The following is a 23,905-nucleotide window of genomic DNA, read 5'->3' on the forward strand; positions in this document are numbered from 1 at the left end:
CAGTCATAACAGGAACCGTAGGATTACAAGTTATGTGAGGGACAAATTTCATTTTTTCCACAGGAGGACCAACCACATGTGGACCTTCCCAGAGTTTCCCGGACAAGCACTGGAGGAGATGAACGCAACACTTTAACAATTCTTTTTTATTTATGAATTACAGGGTATTTTTTAATATAAAAAAAAAAAGAATATAACAATCACAAGACGCAAGTTATCGGAAAACAGTCCGCATGTATAGTTTTGACAGAAACACAGGACACAGATGCGTACAGCTCCTGACAGCTGCGGACATAACTGATTCAAATAAACACAATCTGCAGATTAACACCCCCCCCCCCCCCAACAAACAAATAACTCATGGTTTCACATATCAAGTATGCACAGGCAACGGGACACATTTAGAGACAGACGGCTTGGTGCAGCGTTTGTATTTGAGAGCACAAGTTGCAAGCGATGGCCTCGCTTGGAGGCACTCCCATGTTTACGAGAGGTGTATCAAACGCCGATAGAAAAATTCGTGAGCAGAGGAAATGAGCGAAAGAAATAGACAAAAAACCACGAGTTCACATTCAGGGGTCGCTTTCTGAACTCATCCTGGGAGTCCTCACTAGCAGGGGGGTTTTCCCCAGGTCAGATAAACATTCTCTGGGCCCCAACTTCTGCTCTCTCTTCTTTTTTGTATTTTATTCCCTTCCCCATGTTCCGTTGCACTCCGCCTGTTGTTCGACGCAGTGGTGTCCGGGGAAATGGGAGGGCGAGGTTTCGACCGTGGCGCCGGGTCTCCGCGGCAACGGCTAAGACACAAGGCGGAGGCGAGGGAGCATTTGCACGGCAGCCCGAGCTCCAGCTCTGTTCAGATTGTGTACACTGGGCTTGGACACACGGAGAAAAGAGGAAAAAGGCAACGGAGTGGTAGAGAAAAACGGCACTTTGGTAAATACTGTGAGCACATGTCGACTTTGCCTACAAGATAATTAACGTCCTCCCATGTTGTCCCACCATCCCAACCATCACTTCCCGATACAAGATAAAAGACGACAACAGCCTGATCCCTTGTGGGCAGAGCTCAGGTTTTACTGTATCATATATTTTGTTAATATACAGGTTATAAGATAAAGCCTACGGCAGTTACTGGCTACGAGCAGCTCTGTGTGGCAAGCAGAGAAGTGCGTTGAGCTAAATATCAAAATGCTCACAGTGACAATGCTGACGCGCTGACGTCTGGACAGTATACTAGTTGCAGTGCTAGTTCAGCTCGCTTGCATGCCGACATTTGCAATATATCACTGCCATTAGTTTTGCAGATATACGGTTCGTTGAGTGCTGAACAAAAGCTTCTGACCCAGAGGTTGGGATGGCCAAAGTCACCGAGGTGTGCCATCCTCTAGGGACCACGAACGTCTGCGCAAAACAATCAAATAGTTGTCGAGATATTTCAGTCTTGGCCAAAGCGGTGGACCCACAGACGGCCACTGCCCTAAGCCTGCCAACGGCTACAATACAAGGCAACGGATACAGCTTCTGTCTATCGCAGTTTCTTCAACGCGCATCAGTATGAGTGCAATATAATAATCAATAAACACACACAGCATAAATATGAAATGGCAATGCCGGCGAAGCAAAACGAGCCTCGTGGTGCTTGTGGGCTTTTGGACCAGACCGCATCCACTCATATTCATTTGTGTGGGCTCAAGGGGTTAGGTTGATTTTCTTTTCTTTGGCAAGGATTAAATCTCAGCTGCGCGCACTCACTCACAAACCGATCATATGTCTGCGGACTTTGTGGAGTGCAAGCAACATTTGGCAACATGTGTCGGTGGAGTTCGGATAACTTTAAAAAAAAAAAAAAAAAAAATAGCTGGTTCGAAGGTTCATCAGCTCATATCGGTCTGTGCTTGTGTATAAAAAGGATGCTGGTGTTAGCACCATATGGGCTGGGATTCTGTGAAGGAAGGATTTAGAAATGAATAACTAGATATATGAATGCCATAACTGGAGAAAGTCCTTGCTCCCGCGCTGTTGTTATCCCTCGATGATTTCCCCCTCCCCCCTTCCTCTGTTACGAAAACACGCTGCTGCGCTGGTTGGCCTCTCCGACCTTCTCGAAGAACATGAAGTCCTGAAAGGTGAGGACACATACGGGAAAGGTTTGACATCACAATTGAATGCAATCATCCTTCAGCCAGATTAAAGGTCAGGGGTTGTTCCCAACGAGATTAGGGACTTACAATGAGGAAGCAGGCTCCCATGAGCACGGCTTTCATCTTCACGTCCATGTCCAGGGGGAACTGGATGCCAAAGTTGTCCGTGTCGGTGAAGACTTCCTTCAGGAGACCCGTCCACTGCTTGCTGATGCGACCGATGGGTTTGTCGCCGTCTTTCCCCTTCAGCTGCGGCGCAAAGACAAGAACGTCAGTGACCTCGACAGGTACGATGTCAAGTTAACACGACCACGAGCTCTCTCTGTAAAAAAGTGAAGCCCTCTGAGCTGTCAGGCACGGCTGCCGACCTACGGATTCATTTGAATCGATTGATGCCTCTCCCATGCCTAGCGAGCCTGGATTTGTCCAAAGGTTACAAATCCACACACAAGCCCCCTCCTAAGCCAATTATGGCCGCCGTAAAATACCCGATGTTGTCTTGGTGTCTTGGCCGGTCCAATGACAAGGCGTCGAAATGTATCCTCAACGCAACCTCGAGAGCTGTCCACCTGAGATGGGATCACCGAGACAGGCCCTGGTGCCGGGTCTCAACAGGCCCCATTCCACCTGCTATATCTCATTCATCCGATTGAGTGGCTGCGGTGGCTGGGTGCGAGTTGGACCGACAAACGATTCGAACCATTCGGAAAACCACAAGATGTCGCTGTTACATTATCGTACAGATCGAAGGCGCGTTATACAACTAATTCATTATAGTGGGGGTGGAAGAGGGATCCTTAGTGGACATGAGAATGAGAGTGGCGTTGGCCTCCTCACATGACTCTCGGCGACAAAGTAAATAAGTCTACTTTCCCACAATGTCAATTGATTCCCTTTAAGCCGGTTAACATGTTTGAGGCCACCAATGGGTCACGGCCAGAAAGCTCCGTCTCTTTTGTCTGTGGAACAGGACGCCCGAGGCTGACCCTACAGCAACTCCCGACCTCACCTCGAAGTTGACGTCCCCGCAGCAGTTGCAGGCGAAGCAGGGCCCCTCCAGTTTCATCAGGGTCTCCTTGTTCGCCCCCTGGATGGAGAACCGCGGCAGGAAAGGGTGCCAGTCCTGTTTGACGTAGCCTACGGTGGTGCCGGGCGGCGCCTGGACCTCCATCTGTGGGTCACATTGTTTAACAAACATTTGAAAAGAAATTCCGCAAAATTCAATAATCCGCCCTCGTCCCCTTTGACCCGGTCAGCTATGACTAAGACGCGGCAGATGGCACGGGACAGCAGAGTCCGACGGCTCCACCGTGGAAGCACATAACAAAGGTAATGCATCTCACATGGCTCCCGTCGGGTCAGTAAACAGAGCGCTGCAGTATGTGACAGTGTGGGAACCGGAGTCCAAGCCCAGTCGGCGCCAACGGAAGTCATTAAAACGTAGACGGACGGAGAGAGAGAGAGAGTTCTCAGAGGTGGAGGGACGGCAAGAGGATCCGGGGGGGGGGGGGGGGGGGGGGGGGGGGTCTGGGAGATATGGTTCGGACAAAGGGCCATTCATAGACCTCGCAAACCCCCCTGCGCTGAGCAGACTGGCGCACAAAGACACTGGAACGAGGTGCAGGCAGGAAAAGACTCCAAATGTGAGTCACTCCATTTCAAACTTACACACTTTTAAAAGTCTGGTTTTTCTCACTTTCTTTTTAGTGCAATTAGTACAGACTCATTTGCCAGCGGATTCAGACGTCCGTCTAATCGGTGACGACATCCTCTTTGAAGGAACGATTACCCTGTTACCGTAAACAACTGACCATCGCAGAGTAACCAGGACGGGAAGTGTTGCCACGGCCAGAAAGCTTTTCTTTTGCCGTCAACCCTGCGTCAGAAGATGTTGAACGCTGCCCTTCCATGCCTTGGTTCGCTCTTGTTGTGCGCTGGTGTTTTTGTCAAAGCATAACTACGAATCCACGGAAAATCTATATGGTTAAATATTAGCAACAGTAATAATGGCAGACTTTGTCTTGGCGCACATGGGGCAAATATCATAGCGCACATATCGGAGTGCAAATCTATAACTGAAGTGAGATATCAGGGTGATTAGGTGCTGAAGGAACTGGTCAAACGTCGGTCTCTGTGTGGTAAATCAATATATAACAAGGTTATTAATTGTCATCTTTGGCGCTTCTACACACACACACACACAAGCACACACACCTCTTGCAGGCAGCAGGGACACCAGCAGGAGACGCAGCGGAAAGGCCGGATGAGGCGGATGACCTCTCTGTCCATGGTGTCCTTGATCTTCATGTCGAAGCTGCGCAGCGAGCCGCAGCAGTTCCTGGTGCAGCAGTCGTTCTTCTCTTTGGCCTTGTAGATCTTTTGGCCCAGGCTGTTCTTTATCTCATACTCGTTGTTGGTCTCAAAGCCGAGGAATGCTGGCCGGGTCCGGAGAGGGGAAGAGGAAAAAGGGTGTCAACGGCCAATAACAACATTTTTGATAAGCACAGAATTCCGAGGCCAGGACAGTGCAAAGTTTAATGGCTGGATGAACAAGTAACATGCCTTACCTTCGAGGAGCTCCACTTTTTGGTGAATCAGGATCTGGTCAATCTAAAAACCACACGGGAGAAGAAAAAACAAACGATGTGAGACTTTCCCTGCTTGCAATGCGAAATAACTTTGACGGTGAATTTTCATAAGGCCACAGTCGCGCTACGTGCAGACTCATCATCTCTATTCACAGAGGAGTTCGGTACATATGGAGTTATTTGCTGGAGAGCCCTGAAAGCGAGTTCAAAGTGTTTGTTGAAACTCTTTTGCAAGTTGACCAGAGGTATTGTTTTCTATAAAGAACAATGAAATTCCTGAAATGAAGGAGTGGCGCATGAGTCATCCGTCACGCGGTAAAAAAAACTTCTGCGAAAAATGATAGCCTCGAAATGGGTTGGACAGCATTTGAAATTCACTTGACTCCACAAGACACACAGCTGTGTTTTTGCAGAGCTGTGCCTCGTCTTTTTCGGACTTATTTTAAAATCTATTTTCTCTGGCCTACCTGTGTGAGGTACTCAAGCCCCGGCGGGACGCCGACAGGAGCTGAAGCTGGCGCCCCGAGCGGGGCCGGGGAGATTGCTCCCGGAGAGCCGCCATACTCCGGCACTGGAGCTGGCCCGACTGGGCCCGGCTGATACATGACTGGAGGAGGCGGGCCCGCGTTGTAGCCCATGTTGAAGCCTGGTGGGGGAGCTTGACCCGGGTCTCCGTACCCCCCTGCAGGAACAGGATAAGGGGCGACAGACTGGCCGCCGTGCTGAGGCATGGGGTAGGGTGTCTGGTTGTAAGCGCCTGGATAACCTGGGGGGGGGGGGGGACATAGGTTGAAATGTCAAACTTTAATCTGATTAAAAATTATGATTAAAGTCTTCGGATTGATCATTATACTCTCTTCAGAGCTATAATCACACACACACGCACGCACGCATGCACGCACGCACGCACGCACAGAGTTTCTTCACAGTACAACACCTGATGACATTCAAATGTGAAGCAACAGGTAGAACGAAAACAATTAGCATTCAAAATTTAAAAAAAAACAACAACATACGTACAAATTTTTGACATAAACATTAACACCTTTAAAAAAAACTATAACAACCATAAGACCACTTCCTGCAGATTTGAAGTTCTTTACCTTCCAATATGATAACAAATTAAATAAATAACACGGCGACGCAGACGTTGAGATGGAAATCGTGATCAGACGACTCCAACAAGTGCAGGTTTGAAGTCCTTACCTTCCAATACGATAAAAAAAAATTAAATAACATCGAAAAGAAGGGAGGCTTTTCTGCACCACAGCGACGCAGGCGGAGAGGGAAATCCTGATTTGTCTGTCCCTGGCGAATGGCAGCTTCTCTGTGCTCATAGAAACCGTGAGTGTGTGTGTGTGTGTGTGTGCGTGTGATAACAGTGGATCACCCTGCTTCCCCTGCTGGGACCACAGAGCCAATAAGCTACTTATTATCGGAGCCACGGTGTTGACCGAAGGCTAATAAGAGGCGAGCAAGAAGTAAACAGTAATGGAAATACTACAGCAACAGCTCTAGGGGGGTTTGAACGTGTCACATGTTCAAGGTAGATACTCTCTGAAGAGCCGGGTTCTGTTCATGGCCCATAAGAAGGCCGACCTGAACTTTGGCATCTACTGACAAGTCTTTTTAAAAAGAGCCACAGACGGTGACATGTGGCGTGAGGAGGGGAAAGGTAAGAGGGTGTGGCGTGTGATAAAGGTGTAATGCCTTGCCGTCACGCGTCCATTCACAGGTGTGATCAGTGTGCGGCGGGGGCGGAGCAGCAGGTTGTCTCGCTTACGGGTAGGCGGGTGGTTCATTGCTCCGGTCAGCGTGACTAAGGCCCCGTGTCCGTGCCTGGGGCCCGTGCGACGAAAGCAGGGTTAGCGGTTATCGAGGTATCCTCAGGTTTAGCCCAACTCGGGAGCAGGTTAAGATCGAGGTAGGTGATCAAAGCCAGTCACCAGTCCAACTCCCGACCAATCAGATGGCTGGAAAACCAGAGCCATCATTCTACAGGATCCTGACGTAACGTGACAAACAATTAAAGTGCAGCAGATATTTATGGCTGAGTGGAATCGTGTCGCTGTTCCAGACTATTTTGTGGGTCCATGATTTCTAATAAACGGGGGGAGATTTTATAACACTCAATAAATAAATAGACTCATTCATACCTTGCTTCATTTGAACTCAATAAAGATTATTTGATTCCCGACAGAATCTCGGACAGCTTTTTACTTACTTATTCTTTTACTCTTACTCTTTTCATTTAATGCAGTTGAGTGACCTGTGTGTGTGTGTGTGTGTGTTTATGTGTGTGTGTGTGTGTGTGTGTGTGTGTGTGTGTGTGTGTGTGTGTGTTTCCTTAAAAAAAAGAAAGAAAAGCACACAAAAAAATTGGATATGGTTAAAGACACACATTGCACGTTTCAATGCCGTCTGTGGATTTTATGTCTTTTGAGTGAAGTTTCTTATCATAATTTCTATCCTTCTTTGTCATTTGTTCAAGTGCAGAAAAAATTGGTCGATTAATTGGATGGTAAATGGAAAAAATAATGATAAAATCATTTTTTTGGTTAGTTAGCTGGAGCCAACAAAAAGACAAACGTTCTGTGGTTCCAGCTTTTCAAATGTGAAAATATTCAGCTATTCTGGTTTAAATTATTGTAATTATTAATGATGAATCGGATTGTGCTTTATATATGACGGCATTAGGATGTCCAAGATGTCCCCAATTTTTCATTATTATTTTTTGTTTAATTAACTGGTTGGGAATAATCCCCCTGTCATTAGTGTTGAGTAAAAACATATATGTATATATACATATATATATATATATATATATATATATATGTGCAGCAGAGGCCGACCTGAACTTTGGCATCTACTGACAGAGTATATATATATATATTATTTGTGTGTGTGTGCCTTGTAAAGCTGTTGACTCACAGCAGGCGAAACCGGTTTTCGATAACCCGGCAGGACAATCCTTACACAAATCACAACAGATTAGACGTCATGGGACCGTTTCATAGCGAGATTCTTCCATGGTTGCGGTTGTGAGCGTGCTGGCGTGCACTTTCAAGGGTGAATCAATGTGAAAAATATTTTTAAAATCTCCTGGATTACAGTTTGAGAAAGGAACCAAAGCCCTCATGCCGCTTCTGCCTCTCTCTCTCTTTCTTTTTTTTAACAAGAACCGAAAAGAGGATGTGTGTGTGTGTGTGTGTGTGTGTGTGTGTGTGTGTGTGTGTGTGTGTGTGTGTGTCTGTGTGTGTGTGTGTGTGTGAGAGTGAACTTTGAGGCACCGCCTCTTTCCACATTCCTTTGCCTCACTTGCAAGGAAACAGACAAAAATGTATCCCGGTGTTGTTTGCAGAAAAGGCCACACTCTGACATGCCCACATGACGACACCTTTCACCTCCCACGCCTGCTCTTTTCCATCCGGAGGGAGGAAGTGAATCAAAGAAAAAAAAAAAATATATATATATATATATATATATACATTTTCAAGCAAGGATTCCTGGAATTTCTATCTAATTTCGCCACCCTGAGGACGACATTTCTCGAGGCCGAGGCCCGTGCAAGACAAGGCATTTATTCATGATGCAGCGGCATGCGGTGGAACGTTTGTGGCAGGGAAGTCTGATGGAAACTTGATATGCAAGAGGCCTTTTTTTCTTTCTTTCTTTTCTTTTTTCACAATGGTTGCGGAAACATGACCCGATGGAAGAAGTGACCGAGCGAAAAAGTTTTACGCCATTGCATTGCGCTGTTGCTTCCCATTTTCTGAGTAAAAGTCAAACTGTGTAAATACAAAGTGTGTCTATCCCCCCCCCAGCATCTTAGCTTTCCCTTCGAGCTGAGAAACTTACCAGGGGCAGACATGGCGAGGAGCTGGCTCTGGATTCTCTTTCTGTCCACGGATCACTTACTGGTCCACTCCCAGGGTCTCTGTGGGGAAACTGGAGGGAGTGACAGGGAAAGAGGGGGCGGGGGGGGGGGGGGGGGGGTTGGAGTAAGGAGTTTGAAAAGACAATAACAAAGGGAGTCCAAGACCAACATATAACCTCAAATTCAATCATAAAACCTTCTTCTATGTGGGCCTTCTATTCTTCCATAACCAGGAAAAGTCTGTGAACGCAACCACAATTAATAAGTAGCTATATTTACAATCCAGTCCGTGTACTTTGACATGAAATATGACGTGGTGCAGTGGAAAGTGTGCAAGTGGAGGTCCCTGAAGCTGCTTAACATGGGGGGGGGGGGGGTAAATACAGAGGGTGCAACTTGGGTGAGGAGAAGCTGGGGGATGGGGAGGGGCTTGGTCAACCTTTTTTTTTTTTTTTTTTTTTTTTAAACTTTCATTGCAATTGCCTATGGGTAAATGTCGCTGAACTTCCCATAAAAAACAATTTACGTGTATTCAAAATCCCTTTTTCATTAGTTTTTTTTCAAAAGGGGGTCATAAGTAAACCCACCACACAGTCCCACCCCCTTCTTCCTCTCCTCGGGCTGTATCTCTCTCTCTCTCTCTTCCTCAGCAACAGTCAAGTGTGTCTGGCCAAAGCCTGATAAAAAAAAAAAATATATATATATATATATACATTTACATATACCAACCACCCCAATTCTTTCTTTAACACATGATAAAAACGGAGAAACTGACAAAGGGAAGCCTCACCTCTCCGGTCGTCGGCGTCCTCTCAGTGAAAAAACAACGAAAGGAAAAAGCCCCGATCCACGGAGCCAAGAAGTGTGTGTGTGTGTGTGTGTGTGTGTGTGTGTGTTGTGTGTGTGTGTGTGTTTTAATGCTCCCCTTCCAAACCTGTTTGTCGTTTCTCGCCGTTGCTCGTCTCTCCTCCCTCCCATCATCTTTCTGTACTCTCCTCCCCTTTCAGGCTCACGTGGATTGAATTAGTCTTTCCGCGCGCCACTGCGCAGGCACATTTCTTCTAATCTAAGCACGACGAAATAAAGGTGTATTTTAATTTATTTTTTTTATTTTTTTAGCTTTATTATTTTATTTTTTTTACTTGCTGCAGCATTGTTGCATAAGCACTCGGCTGGGTTTTTTTTTTATCATAGCATGCAGAGAAACCAGGGAGGAGTTTGGCGTGTGTCAAACGGTGGTGTAGATAACGACCGCTAGAGGTCGCCAAAGGCCCAGCAACGAAATGAAAACTACTTCGAGTACGCAAGTACTGTCAGTTTAATGTACACCACAGTATTGGAAACTAAAAAGTATGACTTCTCATTAGGCAGTAATCATTTCTCATATGTCAAACAAATCAGCACACATTAAAAGGTCATGGGACTCTTCCATAGTGATATTCTTCCTCGGGTACCTTCAAGGCTGAATTCATATAAATATTAATATATTCATATTAAAATTATTTTTAAAAAAAGAGAATCTCATGGATAACAGTTAGAAGGCGGCCACACCCTCGGGCCACTTCTTGCGAGGAGGAGGTGTGTGAGCTCCACACTTAATCGATTGATCGATGAGTAATCGATAACTGAATTAACCGCCAACTGTTTTGAAGATCGATCGAACGTTCAAGTAGTTTTTTGTGACAAAAAAAAAAGGTCAAAATTCACTGATTTCAGCTTCTTACATGTGAACATTTTTCTGGTTTCTTTGCTTCCTCTGTGGCAGTGAACTGAATATATTTGGTGTGTGGACAAAAGAAAACATTATCTGTGAGTTTTGGGAAACACGATCAACATTTTTCACCATTTCGTGACATTGTATGGACCAAACAACAAACCAATAATCGAGAAAATAATGGACAGATGAATCGATTATGAATAGAATCGTTTGTTGCAGCCCTACTTGTTAACTTGTTAGGCAGCAGCATGTCCCCCAGTTAATAATGCACATTTATTAGGAGGATAAGCCCCTTGCGATGAACCATCTCGTCTTCAAGGGGGGTCCTTAAACACAACACATACACACACACACACACACACACACAGCAGCACAGTTACACTCACCCATACACAAACATTAGCTCTCCCGAAGCCTGACCCACACAAACATTCCTCCTCTTCATGTTATGCATATGCATATACATACATTAACATGTACATACAGAAACCCAAACATATACATCGGTGAAATGTACTTACATACACACACATTTAAATTCTTGCATGAATATGAACACATAGGATCAGATGCAGAAGCAGGTTGTTTTAAGATGAGCAAATAGAGATGCCTTAAATATCAATTACCATTACTGATAAATTACAAAGTGAGCACCTCTTTACTTTTTTTCTTTCTTTTACAGTTGGTGAAGATGGAGCCATTTTTTTATATTTAATATAGACTAATATGTCCACAAATAAAACTATGAAGAATTATGTGTGTAAAAAGTAAGTTAATAGTAGGTAAAGTTACATGTCGTAGAATAAAAAGTACATTTTCCTTTGAAATGTTTACATATTCTTAGTGTTCTATACTTCCTAGGAGTTATAAGTATAAAGTGTAATAAAAACACTCAAGCATAGTCCGAGAGACTCGTGGTCAGAATATGTAGCCAGATCTGCGGAACATGGAGCAGACCGCACTGTGAATTATTTGCTAGAAGTGAGCTCGGAACTGATTCACCGACCTGACGGCTGACTGGTGATTGATTAACGGCCTGGTTGGACGTTATGGCTGCGGTCAAATGACGATGAGACGATTACTACCTTCTCCCGCCTGTATAAAATAGAACAGCTGGTTACAACTTTTTTGCTTTCCCTGCCTCAACAAGTCCAAAATTTCTGCCGTCCCTAATTCGTGACCACTCACAACGAAACCGTTGGTTTAGTTTGTGCCTTTTTCTCAGTGTTTCTGTGACCAGCCCAACGCAAAAAAAAAAACAGACATTAACTATTCTGGACCAGTTAAATGTGACAAATGTTCTCCTGTTCGTTCATATATTGTTTTTCTCCCTGTTTTCTGAGGTCTTTCGCATTTGCCTCGGCAGAGACTATATTTGGCACCTGCCGCTATGCCCGTTACTTATAGGGCACTGGATTGGGGCGGGGTAGGAGGGAAGTCGTTCAGCACGCACACACACACACACACACACGCACGCACACACACACACACACACACACACTGGCAGTTGTCTGACATGAGAGTGGTATAATTGTTTCATCTTGCCTCAGCGAAGAAAACCAAATACGGTGAATGTATTTCCCAACTTGTATCTCTCTATCATTATACGTACACAGAAATGATTTCACTGACATCTGAAAATGTGATCAAATCAGATTTCACACGTGCCGACACAAATTGCACTGAAATCCGCCGACCTCAACCCTAAACCGAGGCTCAACCGTAAACTTAACCGCTTACGGAAACCAGGGGCCAACAAAAATGCCCGCAATTTTGAAAGCTTCTCCCCGGGCTTGAATCTGCACAAGGACATCGGGTGCTGTGTTGCAACGAAAGAACACACACACACACACACACACACAGTCTCACACACACCCAGCCAGAGGCCCCTAATGAGGCCTGTCCCTGATAATGGAGGTAATCAGAGCGGCCTATCTGGCCTCTGCCCCTGTTGACATGCTGTCAGCCTTTGCCTCGGTTTATTTATACACGCCTGATCCATCAGCGCTCGCTCTATGTTTGGTGAGCCCCAGTGTCCCCGAAATAGAAATAATTAGGACAGGGCGGGAAAAGAGGAAAAGTGAAAACGTGTCTGAGCGCTCATACGCTCTCCGAGGCGAGCGCCCTCCACCCCAGTCCTCTGCCAATCTCTCCATCCATCCCTGCCGCACTGTCTCCCTTCTCTGGCGCAGGAGGGGTGGAGGGAGCTGTGTGTGGTCTGGACGGGGTGGCTCTCCGCCGGCGAAGTCGGGCGAAGCGGGGCGATCGGGATTTCCAGATTTTCCAGATTGCCACATTCACTAGGGGCCCCCGATGTAATCTCTGACCCCTGTGTCTCTGTGCTCCCCGAAGCACATTGAATTAGTGCAGTTATGACTACAAATAATAAGTCATCTCTTGACTTTGGCTGTCAATTGGAAGTAACATTTGTAAATTGTTTGTAGTGTATACATGCCAAGTGGTTGTTTGGTTTGCTTATGACATGATTTTAGTCATAATTTTAGGCATTGAGAGTCTTTTCTTTATCAAATATGCCTCATCCGTGGATGGCTGGTGAATTGTTTTTACGTTGGCAAACCAAAGGCCAACATCTCACAAACTCAGTGTCCACGACAAGCTGACCTCAACACAGTTCAAAAGTGGTTCCCCCGACAACAAACGTATCCTGAATAAGAAAGAAGTCCGCTCTTTTCACAGAGGTGACACACAGTTTTGTCAGTAAATGGGACACCACTCGAGAACGTGGAGGAATCTAAATGTCCAGCTCTCCTACGAATCCCATATCCACTCTGTGATTAATAGAAATAAATCGCAACCTGCGATTATTATACCGCTTGATCAACTGCTTCAGAAAAGAATAATCTCTTTCACTACCAATCCTTGACTATGCAGACGTTGCCTGTCAGAACGAACCTTCGATCAATGAACGTAGCTTACAATAGACTTTGTAGGTTTGTTCTGAGGTGTCCCCCATCATTGCAACGTATATGATTCATTAAACTGGTTCTCGCCTAAACCCGGACGCCATTTTAAATTGGTTGCTATTTATTCTCAAATGCATATCCCTCCTACCCTTAAACAACATCTAATTCCATACAGATCATCATTCAACCTATAAGACAAATGGAACTTCCTCTCTTTTTTTTCGTTCTTCGCTTTGTTTCAATTCTTATCCTCAATAAGTTCCAAAAGAAGGTTAAGGCTTTTATTTTAAAAGCATTAATAGGTTTACATTAATAGAGTAAATGACAAGGGAACCCAGTTCACTGCAATGGACGTATGTTAGATGTAATCTTGCGCACATTTACCACGTTGTTGACGTGTCAACGTCAGGGAAAAATAAAATCCCTATTATCGCAACATTGATTTCAGGCCTATCACCGGGTTCAAATTGCTTAAATTGCTTAAAGACACGTCCGGGGTGGTTGGGGTGGTTGAGCTGGTTGAGCCGGTGGCCGATGCCGGCCTGAGGGTGACGTATGACCCCGAGGCACCAGGGCAAGTCTAGAAACAGCAACATCCTCAACAAAGGCCTTATCGTTCTCCCATCGCTCCTCACTCAGCTGCAAGAAAAGAGAGCAAGGGAGTGGGGCAGTGTGTGTGTGTGTGTGTGTGTGTGTGTGTGTGTGTGTGTGTGTGCAAACGTAATCTATGTGTCTGTGTCAAGGCATGTTGTCAGCACTTCAGATCTCCTATGAGCCGAGGCCAATGATGACAATGGCAGGCAGCACGGCGGCAGATGTAATTGCCATGTTTGACACACACGCACACGCACACACACGCACACACACACACACACACACACACACACACACACAGGCTAAACAGCCCCCTGTGCCAGTCCCATAATATAAACCCACCCAAGACACACGGCTACAAATACCCTCTCCGAAATGGTCCACAGCTCAGAAGAGGCAGCGCTCGCAAGCCGAGATCTTTGAGGACAGAAATCCACAGAAAATCTGAAGACCGAAGGTGGGCATATCATTTCTTCTCTTCTTTTTTTCCCCATTTCTACTACTGCCTATCACCCTCCGTTGAATCAGACACGTGAAAGTGACTGTCTCACTCTTCTGTTGCTCAGATGCTGTGCTCCAGGTGTGCGCTACCTGCCCTGGCTCTGTACCTGCTGCTGGAGGAGATATCTGCTCGTGTCTTGCCAAGCCGCTCCAGGACCAGAAGGGTGGGCGTGCACACAGCACACCTCGTCCCCCCTTTATTTGGGACAGACAAGTTGAAACGAATCCCGTGTAGCCCATTTTGTCTGTATCAATAGCATGATCGTTGTCTGCAGGAGGTCAGCTGGCCGGACCAGGAACTCTTTTCCCACCTGCCTGAGCGCACACACGGGGGAGACCTCTCTGTGGGTGATGCAGGGGAGACGGGCAGGGATCTGGACGGTCGCCCCTCACACTCAGAGACTTTTCTTCCCCCGACAGACCACCTTTCTGTCCAGCACCAGCGCCATCACCAGCACCAGCACCAGCACCAGCGCAAAGCCAACGAAAAGAAGTAAGGACAAGTGAAAGGGAAGGGACAGAAAACCAAGGGTCACACAGTTCGAACTGGTTTTAGACTTTGTGGGGAAGTTACACAGTCACACATAATGAAGTGAACGCAGAAGTAGACGCTTTGCCAACGGCGACTTGTGTCTTCTGAACAAGTCGGGGCAACTGGAAATGTCATTGGCTCACAGCAAATTTAAATTGTCAATCGTTTTATGTGAGCCACCTAAATCACAATCTATCGTGGCAGTTTCCTTTTTTTTTTAATGCACTTTGGCTGAATTTGCTTTTGTGAATTTTATTTCGTCAGAATCAATCAGAATCACTTGTATTGCCAGAGGAATTCTTTTTTGGTGCTTTTAAGGTGCATGTAGCAGTCAACATATTTACACAGAATTAGAAAAAGAATATAGAATAAAATTAAATTAAATTAAATTAAATTAAATAAGATGAAATGAAATGAAATGAAATTACAAAATTCACACTATTTACAATAAATTTATAATAAAATGTCGTACGGTAAAGGGTGCTATTTAACGTGTTTTTAAAAAAAAAAATGTGTGGTAGAAGGTGAATGATTATTATGTATAAAAAAGGGAAAATGTTCTCCATTTCCAGTCACTGTGCATCACAGAAATTGAGTAATTGAGTCTTCTTCTTCTCTTTGCCGTGATCTCCAGGAGGAAGGTCGCTCCTCTGGACTCCATCGGCAGCTTCAAAATGTCCAGTTTCCAAAACCGAAAGGTGAGTAACAAGAGGAAAAAATGCAATTGAAGCCACAGCCATTTAAATACCACCTTCTACACAGACGGTGTATATATTACACACACATACATACATATATATATATATATATATATATATATGACTTAAAAGCAGAGTAACGTTTTAATGGCTTGTCCAGGTTTTCCATGACAGAGAAGGAATCCTTCACATACAGTACAATTGTTTGTCATTAATAATTCATCAAGACCTTGTTCTTCTCTAATAATGTATGAACTAAGCACTTGGATACTCCGTCTGTTACAGGACGAGCCGGACGTGAACTGGGAAGACGACAGGGACTGAAAGGAAAAACTCACACGGCTGAGCTCTTTCTCACCTTTTCCTCAGTGATACTTTATGTATATTCCATATTTATTCATCAACTCGCTGCCATACCTACAAGTGAGACGCCTGTCGACCAACTCCCTCTGCTGGTTGAAGACACAAACAGGACAAACACAATGCTGTGTGCTAACATGTAATAAAATATGCCAAAGCGCAGATTTCTTCTGTTTTTTTAATGCCATTTTCAATAAAAAAAATGATTCAGAGTGCCACCTTTATGTTCCCAAAGACTTTTAATTTTTCAAGCTACAATCAAAGAAAACATCAGACTGCAGAAAATATAGATTTTGCTTGGGTATTTTTCTCTCTTCACTTTCACATATGTACAGTTGTCAAAGAACAGGATATGTACACAGAATTTTTAAGTTGTAAAGAGAGTGCAACTGCTACTGGAGACTTACCACGACTCTCCCACGAACGAAAAGAAAAAGCACATGGTAAAAACCAAACAACATAAACAAACGCCACAACCTACGCGGCCTCAACTCTTTTTCTGTACACTACAACTCTGTTCTCGATGTGAGACAATCGTATGTCCATTCTCTGATGCGGGGGTGCGTCTCTAAAACCCCCCCCCCGCTTGTCAGAAATCTAAGAAATAAACAATTATATGAAATAGAAAACCAAATATTTTTTACAACCATTCATAAACGAGCCTCGGGGCCACTTTGACATTCTAAAGCACCGCCAAACCATTTGTCGTACAACAGCGTTGCCCCCCCCCCCAAAGTCAGAGACGATGAGCTTTTAAACAAGAAAAATAAAATAAAACAATAACCACACATAGAACAGAAACATCAAAATTTAACAGCTTTCAATGCAAATGTTGTTCATGGTGATTGGCTATCAATGATTGATTAACAAGAACAGACAGGGAGAAACATTAAGCGCTAAAACATGAATGTACACAGCTACATGCTAAGTACAGATTTAATCAACTGTAGCTCGTCACAGCCGCAGTAACATCCATATATGCAGTGGAAATGGTATTTGGGTTTATATCTTTTAAAAAGTGCACTGCTGAAAGAATTGTCTGTGTGCAATTTGAAATTGATCAATTTAGAAGCAAAAATAATTAAAGTTAGCTGAATCCCTAAATTCAAGGACTCTGGAGTGACATCTCTCCATTTTATCTGCCGATGACCAAAAAACTCAAAAAGTAAATTGCCCGAAATACGATGGAAAATAAAAAGGAGCTGCCCGTCTAGCATCATGACGTACTTCTCAACGTTTTGCATCGCTTCAGCTATACATTTGTTCAATGTGTAAAGTTTTCGCGGGTTTAAAGCCCCGAGCAAAGAAGGCTTTCAAACTGAAACTCCTCGAGGACGGTAAAGGAAAATTTCGCCGATTTGTCGACATCCTCAAAGTCAAAATGCACCTTCAGTGAATATGAGTGCGAACGAGATATTGTGCACAACACCAGCAGTGTATGACAATAAAGCCAATTAATGTACAGATTATTAAGTAACAAAACAAAAAAATGATTCTCCACTGTATCTGTTGCCTTCTGGTCAGGTCTTCACAGTAACCAAAGGGGGGGGAAAAAAACAGGAAAAGAGGAAACGGTGAGGGATAAATAAGAATGGTTGTGATTGTCAAAAGAAATTCTACAAACTGACAATACGGTTGCCATCCAGGTGATAATTTAGGCTGTTTTGGCTGCAGGCATCAAAGAAAATAAGTGTCAAGAGGACAGCAAAAGACAGAGTCGGTGCTCTTCGTCCCTCCCATCCTCTTCATCACTAAGTGTCTTTTTTGTGTCCGGACCGCCGCGTGTCCCTGCACTTGTGGCAGTAAAAGATGTCAGGAACGTTGGACTTCTTGATCTTCGCACACGACAAGTGGACCCATATGCCACACTGGTTGCACTCGATCATTGGCCGCCCGGCGAACGGCTTCCCGCAGTAACAGGTGATCAAGTCCCATGAATCGTCCCCTGTGTTGACAAAGAAAACACATTTAATAGGCCATAATTGCTGTGCATGTTCACTGCTGGGAAGGAAAAACAGGTTACTAGAAATTACACTCAAGTGTTTCATGTGCATAATAAATTTAGAAAAACAAATAAATCACAGTAGAAAAGTACAGCTGCATACCTGACTCGACCATAATGTCTTCGTCGGCGATCCAAGTCTCACCCTCACTGGAGCTCATCTCCGCTTCCCTGAGGGACTCGTCCGGCTGCATCTTCCCCAGGCCCTGCATGGTCGGCGTGGAGCCCCCATGCATGGCCAGCTCGTCTCTGATTGGTCGTACCTCTGAATGCGTATGCCTCGCCTCGGAGTCTGTCTCACTTTGAGCGGCGGAACTCTTGAGCTTCTTGGCCTTCGGCTGTTTTGAGTTTTTGCTGCGCTTGATGCGGGCTCTTTTCTCGCCCTCGCTACTGCCACTGTCTGCCGCCGTCATGGGAGAACCCAGCGACAGCTTTTTTAGCTTTTTGTCCTTCTTGCGCTCTGCCTTCGTGCTGGCCTGGCTGTCGTACAGGGAGTCTTTAAGGCGCATCTTGTCCAGCAGAGTGTTCTCAGAGTGCATGCGGCGGATATTTTTGCCCTTGTTGGCCCGGGCTTTTCGAACAAACGTGTGGATGGTGTGGATGTCGGAGCTTCCGTCCGCCCAGGCGTTGCCCATGGAGCTGCTGCTGCCTCCGCCGCCTCCGTCCGCCGACAGCCCTGAGCTGTGCGCAGAGCTGGACGACGTCGGGGACCATGAGCTCTCCTGTAAAGACAGCATCGCATAAATAAATCACTGGCCTTCGTCGAACTCAAGCAAGACGGGCAATAGCTGGGACTTCCATCAGTGATATTCAAATGCGCTCACCTCTTTCTGACTGGGGATGTAACCAGCGTATGCCAGGACAAAACTGCAGAACTTGTTGAAGTCCTCCACCGTCCTCTTTTTCCTCTCTGGGGGCTGCAGAAAGCAAAGCTTTGTTAGGGGGGAGTGAAGCTAATCCCCAACAACCTCCTGCAGGAGAACCACTGCATAAACTGCTCGGTGGTTTGGATTTAAAGGACAATTACACAAAAATACTCACCAGAGGTTCCGTTTTGCACGTCAACAGTGAATCTGGCGGTGGGGACAAGAGCAAACACAAGTCTGTGAGTAACATGCGAGCCAGTTCGATTTTCACACAGAAGCACCCGGGGGTACGAGTACACACGAGTGAACTTATGCTAGCGTTAGCTTTGCTAACGGGGCTCAATAACTGGATCGCGGTTGTCGGCTGCATGGGGCGTTGAGCCTCGATCGGGACCCGCGTTTTGCTCGAGGACTTCAGACTGACCGGCGGACTTCGCCGACAATAGTTTAAGGGGTTTCAAAAATAAATACGCAACGTCTGTGAGTTAAGGTTAACGTCAACTAGCCGGCTGTGACCGCAACCGGTGTCACTTGATCGCCGTTTGAACTCCACTGAAAGTCTGGCTATGTCCGCGTCGACCTCGGAGCCACTGTCCCGATCGGTCACGACAAACACTGGGATTGTGTTGACTCGTAGCGGAGGTGGTCAAGCTTTCGGATTGCCACTTTTTTTGAACTGCCTGGGGTAGACGAGCAGCTAACGCTAGCCGACGTGCGAGACTGGAAGCTAACAGCACGTTATCCCATCGCAGCTAAAGGGGGCAAATGTGCTCCGGGCTGCTTTGTTGATTTACACCAAGTGTCCGATAGAATTACGCTGAATTCAACCTCGCCTGGGAACAACTGTGCAGCCGCCAGCGGCTCGTTCGAACGCTTCGAGAGAGTTAACTTGTGCTAACCGAGCCAATCGCGCTGGCTCTTCTCGAAATGGAAGTGGGAGGCTCGGTGGCTACGGCGTAGCTAAGTGCTAGCAAAGGTTTATGGTCTAATCGGATGAGTTGTCGGCGTCGGAGTGGCAGCTAACGTCAACGATCGCGTTCTGTTCCTGGCTGACAAGAATCGCAATTTAACATTTCGCGCACATGCTTGCACAAGTGTTTCCAGTGCGCTGGTTGGGCAACGTTAGCCATCATGCTACGAGCGTTAAGCTAAGTGGATCGGCGCCCAACTCACCAGCGAGCTAACTCGACTACAATGAGGATTGGCAAACTTGAAAAAATATTTTCGCAAAACGCCAGGTGAAAGATGTGCACTCGAACTTCGGGGATGACGACAAAGCACAAGTTTGGCCAAGAGCGAGCCATGTTATTAATACTGCATACGCAACCAAACGTAACGTTAGCGTAGCCATAACTTGCACAAGGCACAGCCGTTTTTTAATGTCCGCAAAACGTGACAGGCGCAGTTCAACAGTGACCAGGTCGACCCTGCGAGCGGACAGTTCGTTTAACGGGTCGTTGTAAAAACAAAACATACCTTGGTGCTCGGACATTATGTCAAGCATTGTCGCCTCACCGACAAGGCCTCGATCCGACCAGCAGAAGCAGCAGGCGAGCTAGCCGGAGAGTGGCGGCCGTCGCGCAGTGCTTTCCCCCCGGCGTGGCTGCACCTTACCGCCGGGCAGCTGTAACAGCAGCGAGCCAAGTGGCGCGCAAGGCTGGAGGTACTCGTCCCCCGGAGAAGCTCTCCACTGTGGGGTGGAAGTTGTGCTATCCCCTCGCTGGGGGACCCGACACGGCGGCTAACGTGAACGCAGCAGAAGCCTGCCGCCTCTGGATTGTGATTAGCCCGACAAAATACTAATTCCTCTGTCCTGTAACGCACAACGCTCAAAGCTCCATTTTTCTCCGTCGCCGCATTTATGTAACCATCGGCGCCGAACTGTTGCAGAATCGTGGATTTCCTCGGGTGAACGCGAGCGCTTGGTCAGCGTAGATCCATAACGGGAACTTCTCGGATTAAGTTTGTCGCTTCTTCGCGGTTCGCATACAAAACGACTGGAGTTTCGCACGGTCCCGTCCGTGCGCGGCAGAAAGCCTCTTGATGCTGCCAGCGTAGTGGTGTTTCTCTCCGGTGCATTCTGGGTAGCGTAGTCCAACCGCGCTGTCAGTCGCCGAAACGAGCGCGGCTCGCGAGCGCCGCCGAACTACGTTTCCCGCGCGCGAGGCATTCTGGGACGTGGAGTCTCCAAGGTCCGCACACTCCGAACGCGCTCCTTAGCCAAAACACGCTGGATGTGGAAAAGCGTTATTTGCCGTGAAACGTAACTTGCAGCGACGTTCCTTTCCAGACACCCTTCTTAAAGAGATGGTTGTTTTAAACATTGCATTACGGAGCTCTTAAGGCGCGCGTGGGTGCCATTTCGCGCTTCCGCATGCGGTGAATCAGCAGCATGCTAACTAGCTGTAGCCACCTGGACTCAACCCCGTTTGTTTATACCACACAATGTTGCCTGAATTGTTGCAAGGCGTTGACGCCGGAGGGCTGCTCATAATACAAGGTACACGCTTTTCTTCGAACGTCGAATTTGAGTGAAAGTCGCGAGCAGCCACGTGGCTGTCAGTCGCGGTAGTAGCACGAAGTAAAGCCATGTCTGCTTGCGTTGTCAGATTCAGCCGGTTGTTCTGGTCGACACCTCCTGAAGAGCTTCATCAACGCCGCATTGAACAGGTATTGGGCCAGGAGACAGGAGAGCCCCTGTTGACAGTTTGGTTTCTCAATTCACAATTACACGTCAGTGTTCCTAGGTAATATATATATATATGTCCTGTAACAAACCGAACTCGTGTTTTGAATTTACAGGGAGGAAGCTGTCCATGTCATTGGCTTTGAAGTCAGCGAGGAAGAGCTGAGGGATGGGTCACAAGGATCACCCACTCAGAGGTATCATGGATCCGTTCTGGGACGATCAATCGATCAACATAACATTTCATTGAGTTCATATATCCAGCAAAATGTAGTAGAGTCACTGGTTTAAACTTCACCTATTTGTTTCTTTCCTCCATTTTGTTACTTTGCTAATTCAATTCCTTCGAATATTAGACTTGTCGATCAAACAAAACATTGGAATTGTCGGATCTTGTGTTTTGGGGAATTTTTATAGACAACATGATGAATTGGTTGATCAACAATAATGAACATGTTGGTTTTCTGCAGTAGTTCACACAGTTTAATTCATTAATCTGTTTTCTGTCACTTCAGGCTGCACTTTCACAACGCGTTCAGCGACCCCCTCGGCTGGACCGATCACCCCGCGTTCACAGTCCACCAGTTCAATTTGGAGGAGCTCACGCATCTGGTTAAGCAAACGTCACACCCCAAGGCAGCTACTACCTTGGTGATCGACTCTCTGTCGTGGATTTTGAGGCACGTCAGTCCTTCTGCTGTTTGCAAGACTCTTCAGCAACTTAAAAAAGGTGATACCTTATCGTCTAAAAAGATTTTAGACCAGAATATATATAGCATGACATCCAGAGTCTTCCAGGAAAAACTAGGCACAATACGCCTTTGCAAAAGTTAACAAAACTTCTTCAATTGTGCCATCCTATTGTCAATTTATCCTGATTGATTGGGTTTAAGACTGTGCAGTAACTCCACTAATTTGGTTTTCTTTCCCTTTGTTTTCATTAGGAGGAGCTGTGAGAGCTACCATTGGTCTGCTCCATGCAGATATGCATCAGAGAGGTACTGTGGGAAGCATTTGCCATTTGGCTACTTCAGTCATCACTGTGGCACCTGGAGCGAAGGGAGATGAAGCAGTGGCAAAGATAACGAAGCGTTCAAAATCGGGGAAGGTTATTCAAGAAGTAAGCAGTGTTTCCTTCAGGATGAGTATCTTGTGTTCTTGCACTGTTAAAAAAATGATTGATAACTTTATTTGTCCTTAGGAAGAGATTTTCAACATCAAAGAGGATCTTACAGTCATGGTGCAGAGCAAGGCCAGCCATACCGGACCCAAACAGCCTGGCCCTGAGGAACAGGAGGTGCAATATAATTCTATTATTCTATCAATTTTATAAAATGAAGAAAGACTTGAGACATGGCAGGGTTGTAAAGTTTCTTTATTTTTCTGTGTATGTTGTAGACGGACCCGACAGCTAACTTGACCTTCAACCTTCGCTTGTCTGACACAGAGCGCGAAGCCAAGGAGAAACTTGCACTTCCCTTTGTCTTCAGCAAAGCGAAGTGAGAAACCTTTCCATTATCATATTTTTCCAAGTTAAAAAAAAAAACTAACAAAAAATCCTTTCTCCTTTTTATCTGAAGAAAAACAGCTCTGCTTCACTTGGGCCCGGGATCAGGAAGAATTCTGTATGAGCCTGATGCAAACGACGACTATGATCAGGAGGACCCAGATGATGATCTTGATGTGTAGCGTAACCCACTGAAGGTTCAGAAGATCCATGTTTCATACACTCTTATCCATTCAAGACACTGAGATGTGTTCAGCGCCAGTGCAGTCTTTAAGCCTTACCACCATCTCATGGAGCTTGGAACATATAACGTAATGCCTACATTTTCTTTTTGGTCTATATTATGTTTATATATTTTTTCCTTATATTATTGATCACCTCTTTTCTTATTGAATAAAATTATAATATTATATACTTTAAAACAGACATTACTTTTTCTTTTTTAAATGAATACTTAAACTTTATTAACTATTTGTTTTTGACAGAAACAACAACAACAACAACAGCAACACCACAATACAATAACCTATACCAGACACTGTGTCATGATCTGTACACCAGACATACAGATCTTGAAATGTGACATAAGGGGTTTCCACGCAGCACAACTTAATCTGTAACCAACTCTACATAGAAGGTGGGTATACAGTGTAGGGGAAGGTAATATACATTTTAAAAAGTAAGAATGAGGTGGGAGATCACAAACCTTTGGTCCTAGTCTGAAAATTCTTTTTCCACTTTGTCAATTTTGCAGAGCAAGTGTCATTACTCTTCGAAGGAAAGTCGATCTTTCCATCTCATGAATCTCCCGAGTAACCGTAAAGTCAACATTTTCTGAAGGTGTCTGTTGTTTCTCCATGACTATCCACACACATTGCTTTTCAATAAAATTGATTGTTGTACATGTAA

At 45.6% G+C, this 23,905-nt stretch overlaps 3 protein-coding genes across 9 annotated transcripts; 1 reads left to right on the forward strand and 2 right to left on the reverse strand.

Moving 5' to 3' along the window:
* Positions 1-128: 128 nt before the first annotated feature.
* Positions 129-9,543, reverse strand: LOC118287010 (phospholipid scramblase 2). 5 transcript variants are annotated; one of them, XM_035611708.2, is made up of 10 exons: positions 9,400-9,543; positions 9,197-9,286; positions 8,591-8,680; positions 6,516-6,705; positions 5,200-5,498; positions 4,712-4,754; positions 4,359-4,579; positions 3,154-3,315; positions 2,232-2,393; positions 129-2,122 (listed from the first exon to the last, which is right to left on the reverse strand). In XM_035611708.2, exons 4-10 carry the CDS (start codon positions 6,532-6,534, stop codon positions 2,063-2,065), a joined length of 966 nt encoding a protein of 321 aa, XP_035467601.1. In that variant the 5' UTR covers positions 6,535-6,705; positions 8,591-8,680; positions 9,197-9,286; positions 9,400-9,543; the 3' UTR covers positions 129-2,062. The 5 variants fall into 5 exon arrangements, with proteins under 5 accessions (XP_035467601.1, XP_035467636.1, XP_035467608.1 ...); XM_035611743.2 differs by having other exon boundaries at positions 6,448-6,705; XM_035611715.2 differs by lacking the exon at positions 6,516-6,705.
* Positions 9,544-16,155: 6,612 nt separating this feature from the next.
* phf23b (PHD finger protein 23b) lies at positions 16,156-20,829 on the reverse strand. The gene is made up of 5 exons (XM_035611755.2): positions 20,280-20,829; positions 18,979-19,010; positions 18,762-18,854; positions 18,041-18,659; positions 16,156-17,880 (listed from the first exon to the last, which is right to left on the reverse strand). Exons 1-5 carry the CDS (start codon positions 20,305-20,307, stop codon positions 17,687-17,689), a joined length of 966 nt encoding a protein of 321 aa, XP_035467648.1. The 5' UTR covers positions 20,308-20,829; the 3' UTR covers positions 16,156-17,686.
* Positions 20,830-20,984: 155 nt separating this feature from the next.
* Positions 20,985-23,905, forward strand: elp5 (elongator acetyltransferase complex subunit 5). Of its 3 annotated transcripts, none has more exons than XR_007031919.1 (9): positions 20,985-21,303; positions 21,413-21,473; positions 21,606-21,686; positions 22,005-22,219; positions 22,434-22,609; positions 22,691-22,786; positions 22,888-22,988; positions 23,070-23,633; positions 23,751-23,905. XR_007031919.1 is itself a non-coding variant. In XM_047336349.1 (8 exons), exons 1-8 carry the CDS (start codon positions 21,249-21,251, stop codon positions 23,176-23,178), a joined length of 894 nt encoding a protein of 297 aa, XP_047192305.1. In that variant the 5' UTR covers positions 20,985-21,248; the 3' UTR covers positions 23,179-23,905. The 3 variants fall into 3 exon arrangements, 1 of the variants encoding a protein (XP_047192305.1); XR_007031918.1 differs by having other exon boundaries at positions 23,070-23,307; positions 23,482-23,905; XM_047336349.1 differs by having other exon boundaries at positions 23,070-23,905.

Source organism: Scophthalmus maximus, chromosome 12 (genome assembly GCF_022379125.1).
Source record: "Scophthalmus maximus strain ysfricsl-2021 chromosome 12, ASM2237912v1, whole genome shotgun sequence".
In the NCBI taxonomy this organism is placed as follows: Eukaryota; Metazoa; Chordata; class Actinopteri; order Pleuronectiformes; family Scophthalmidae; genus Scophthalmus; species Scophthalmus maximus.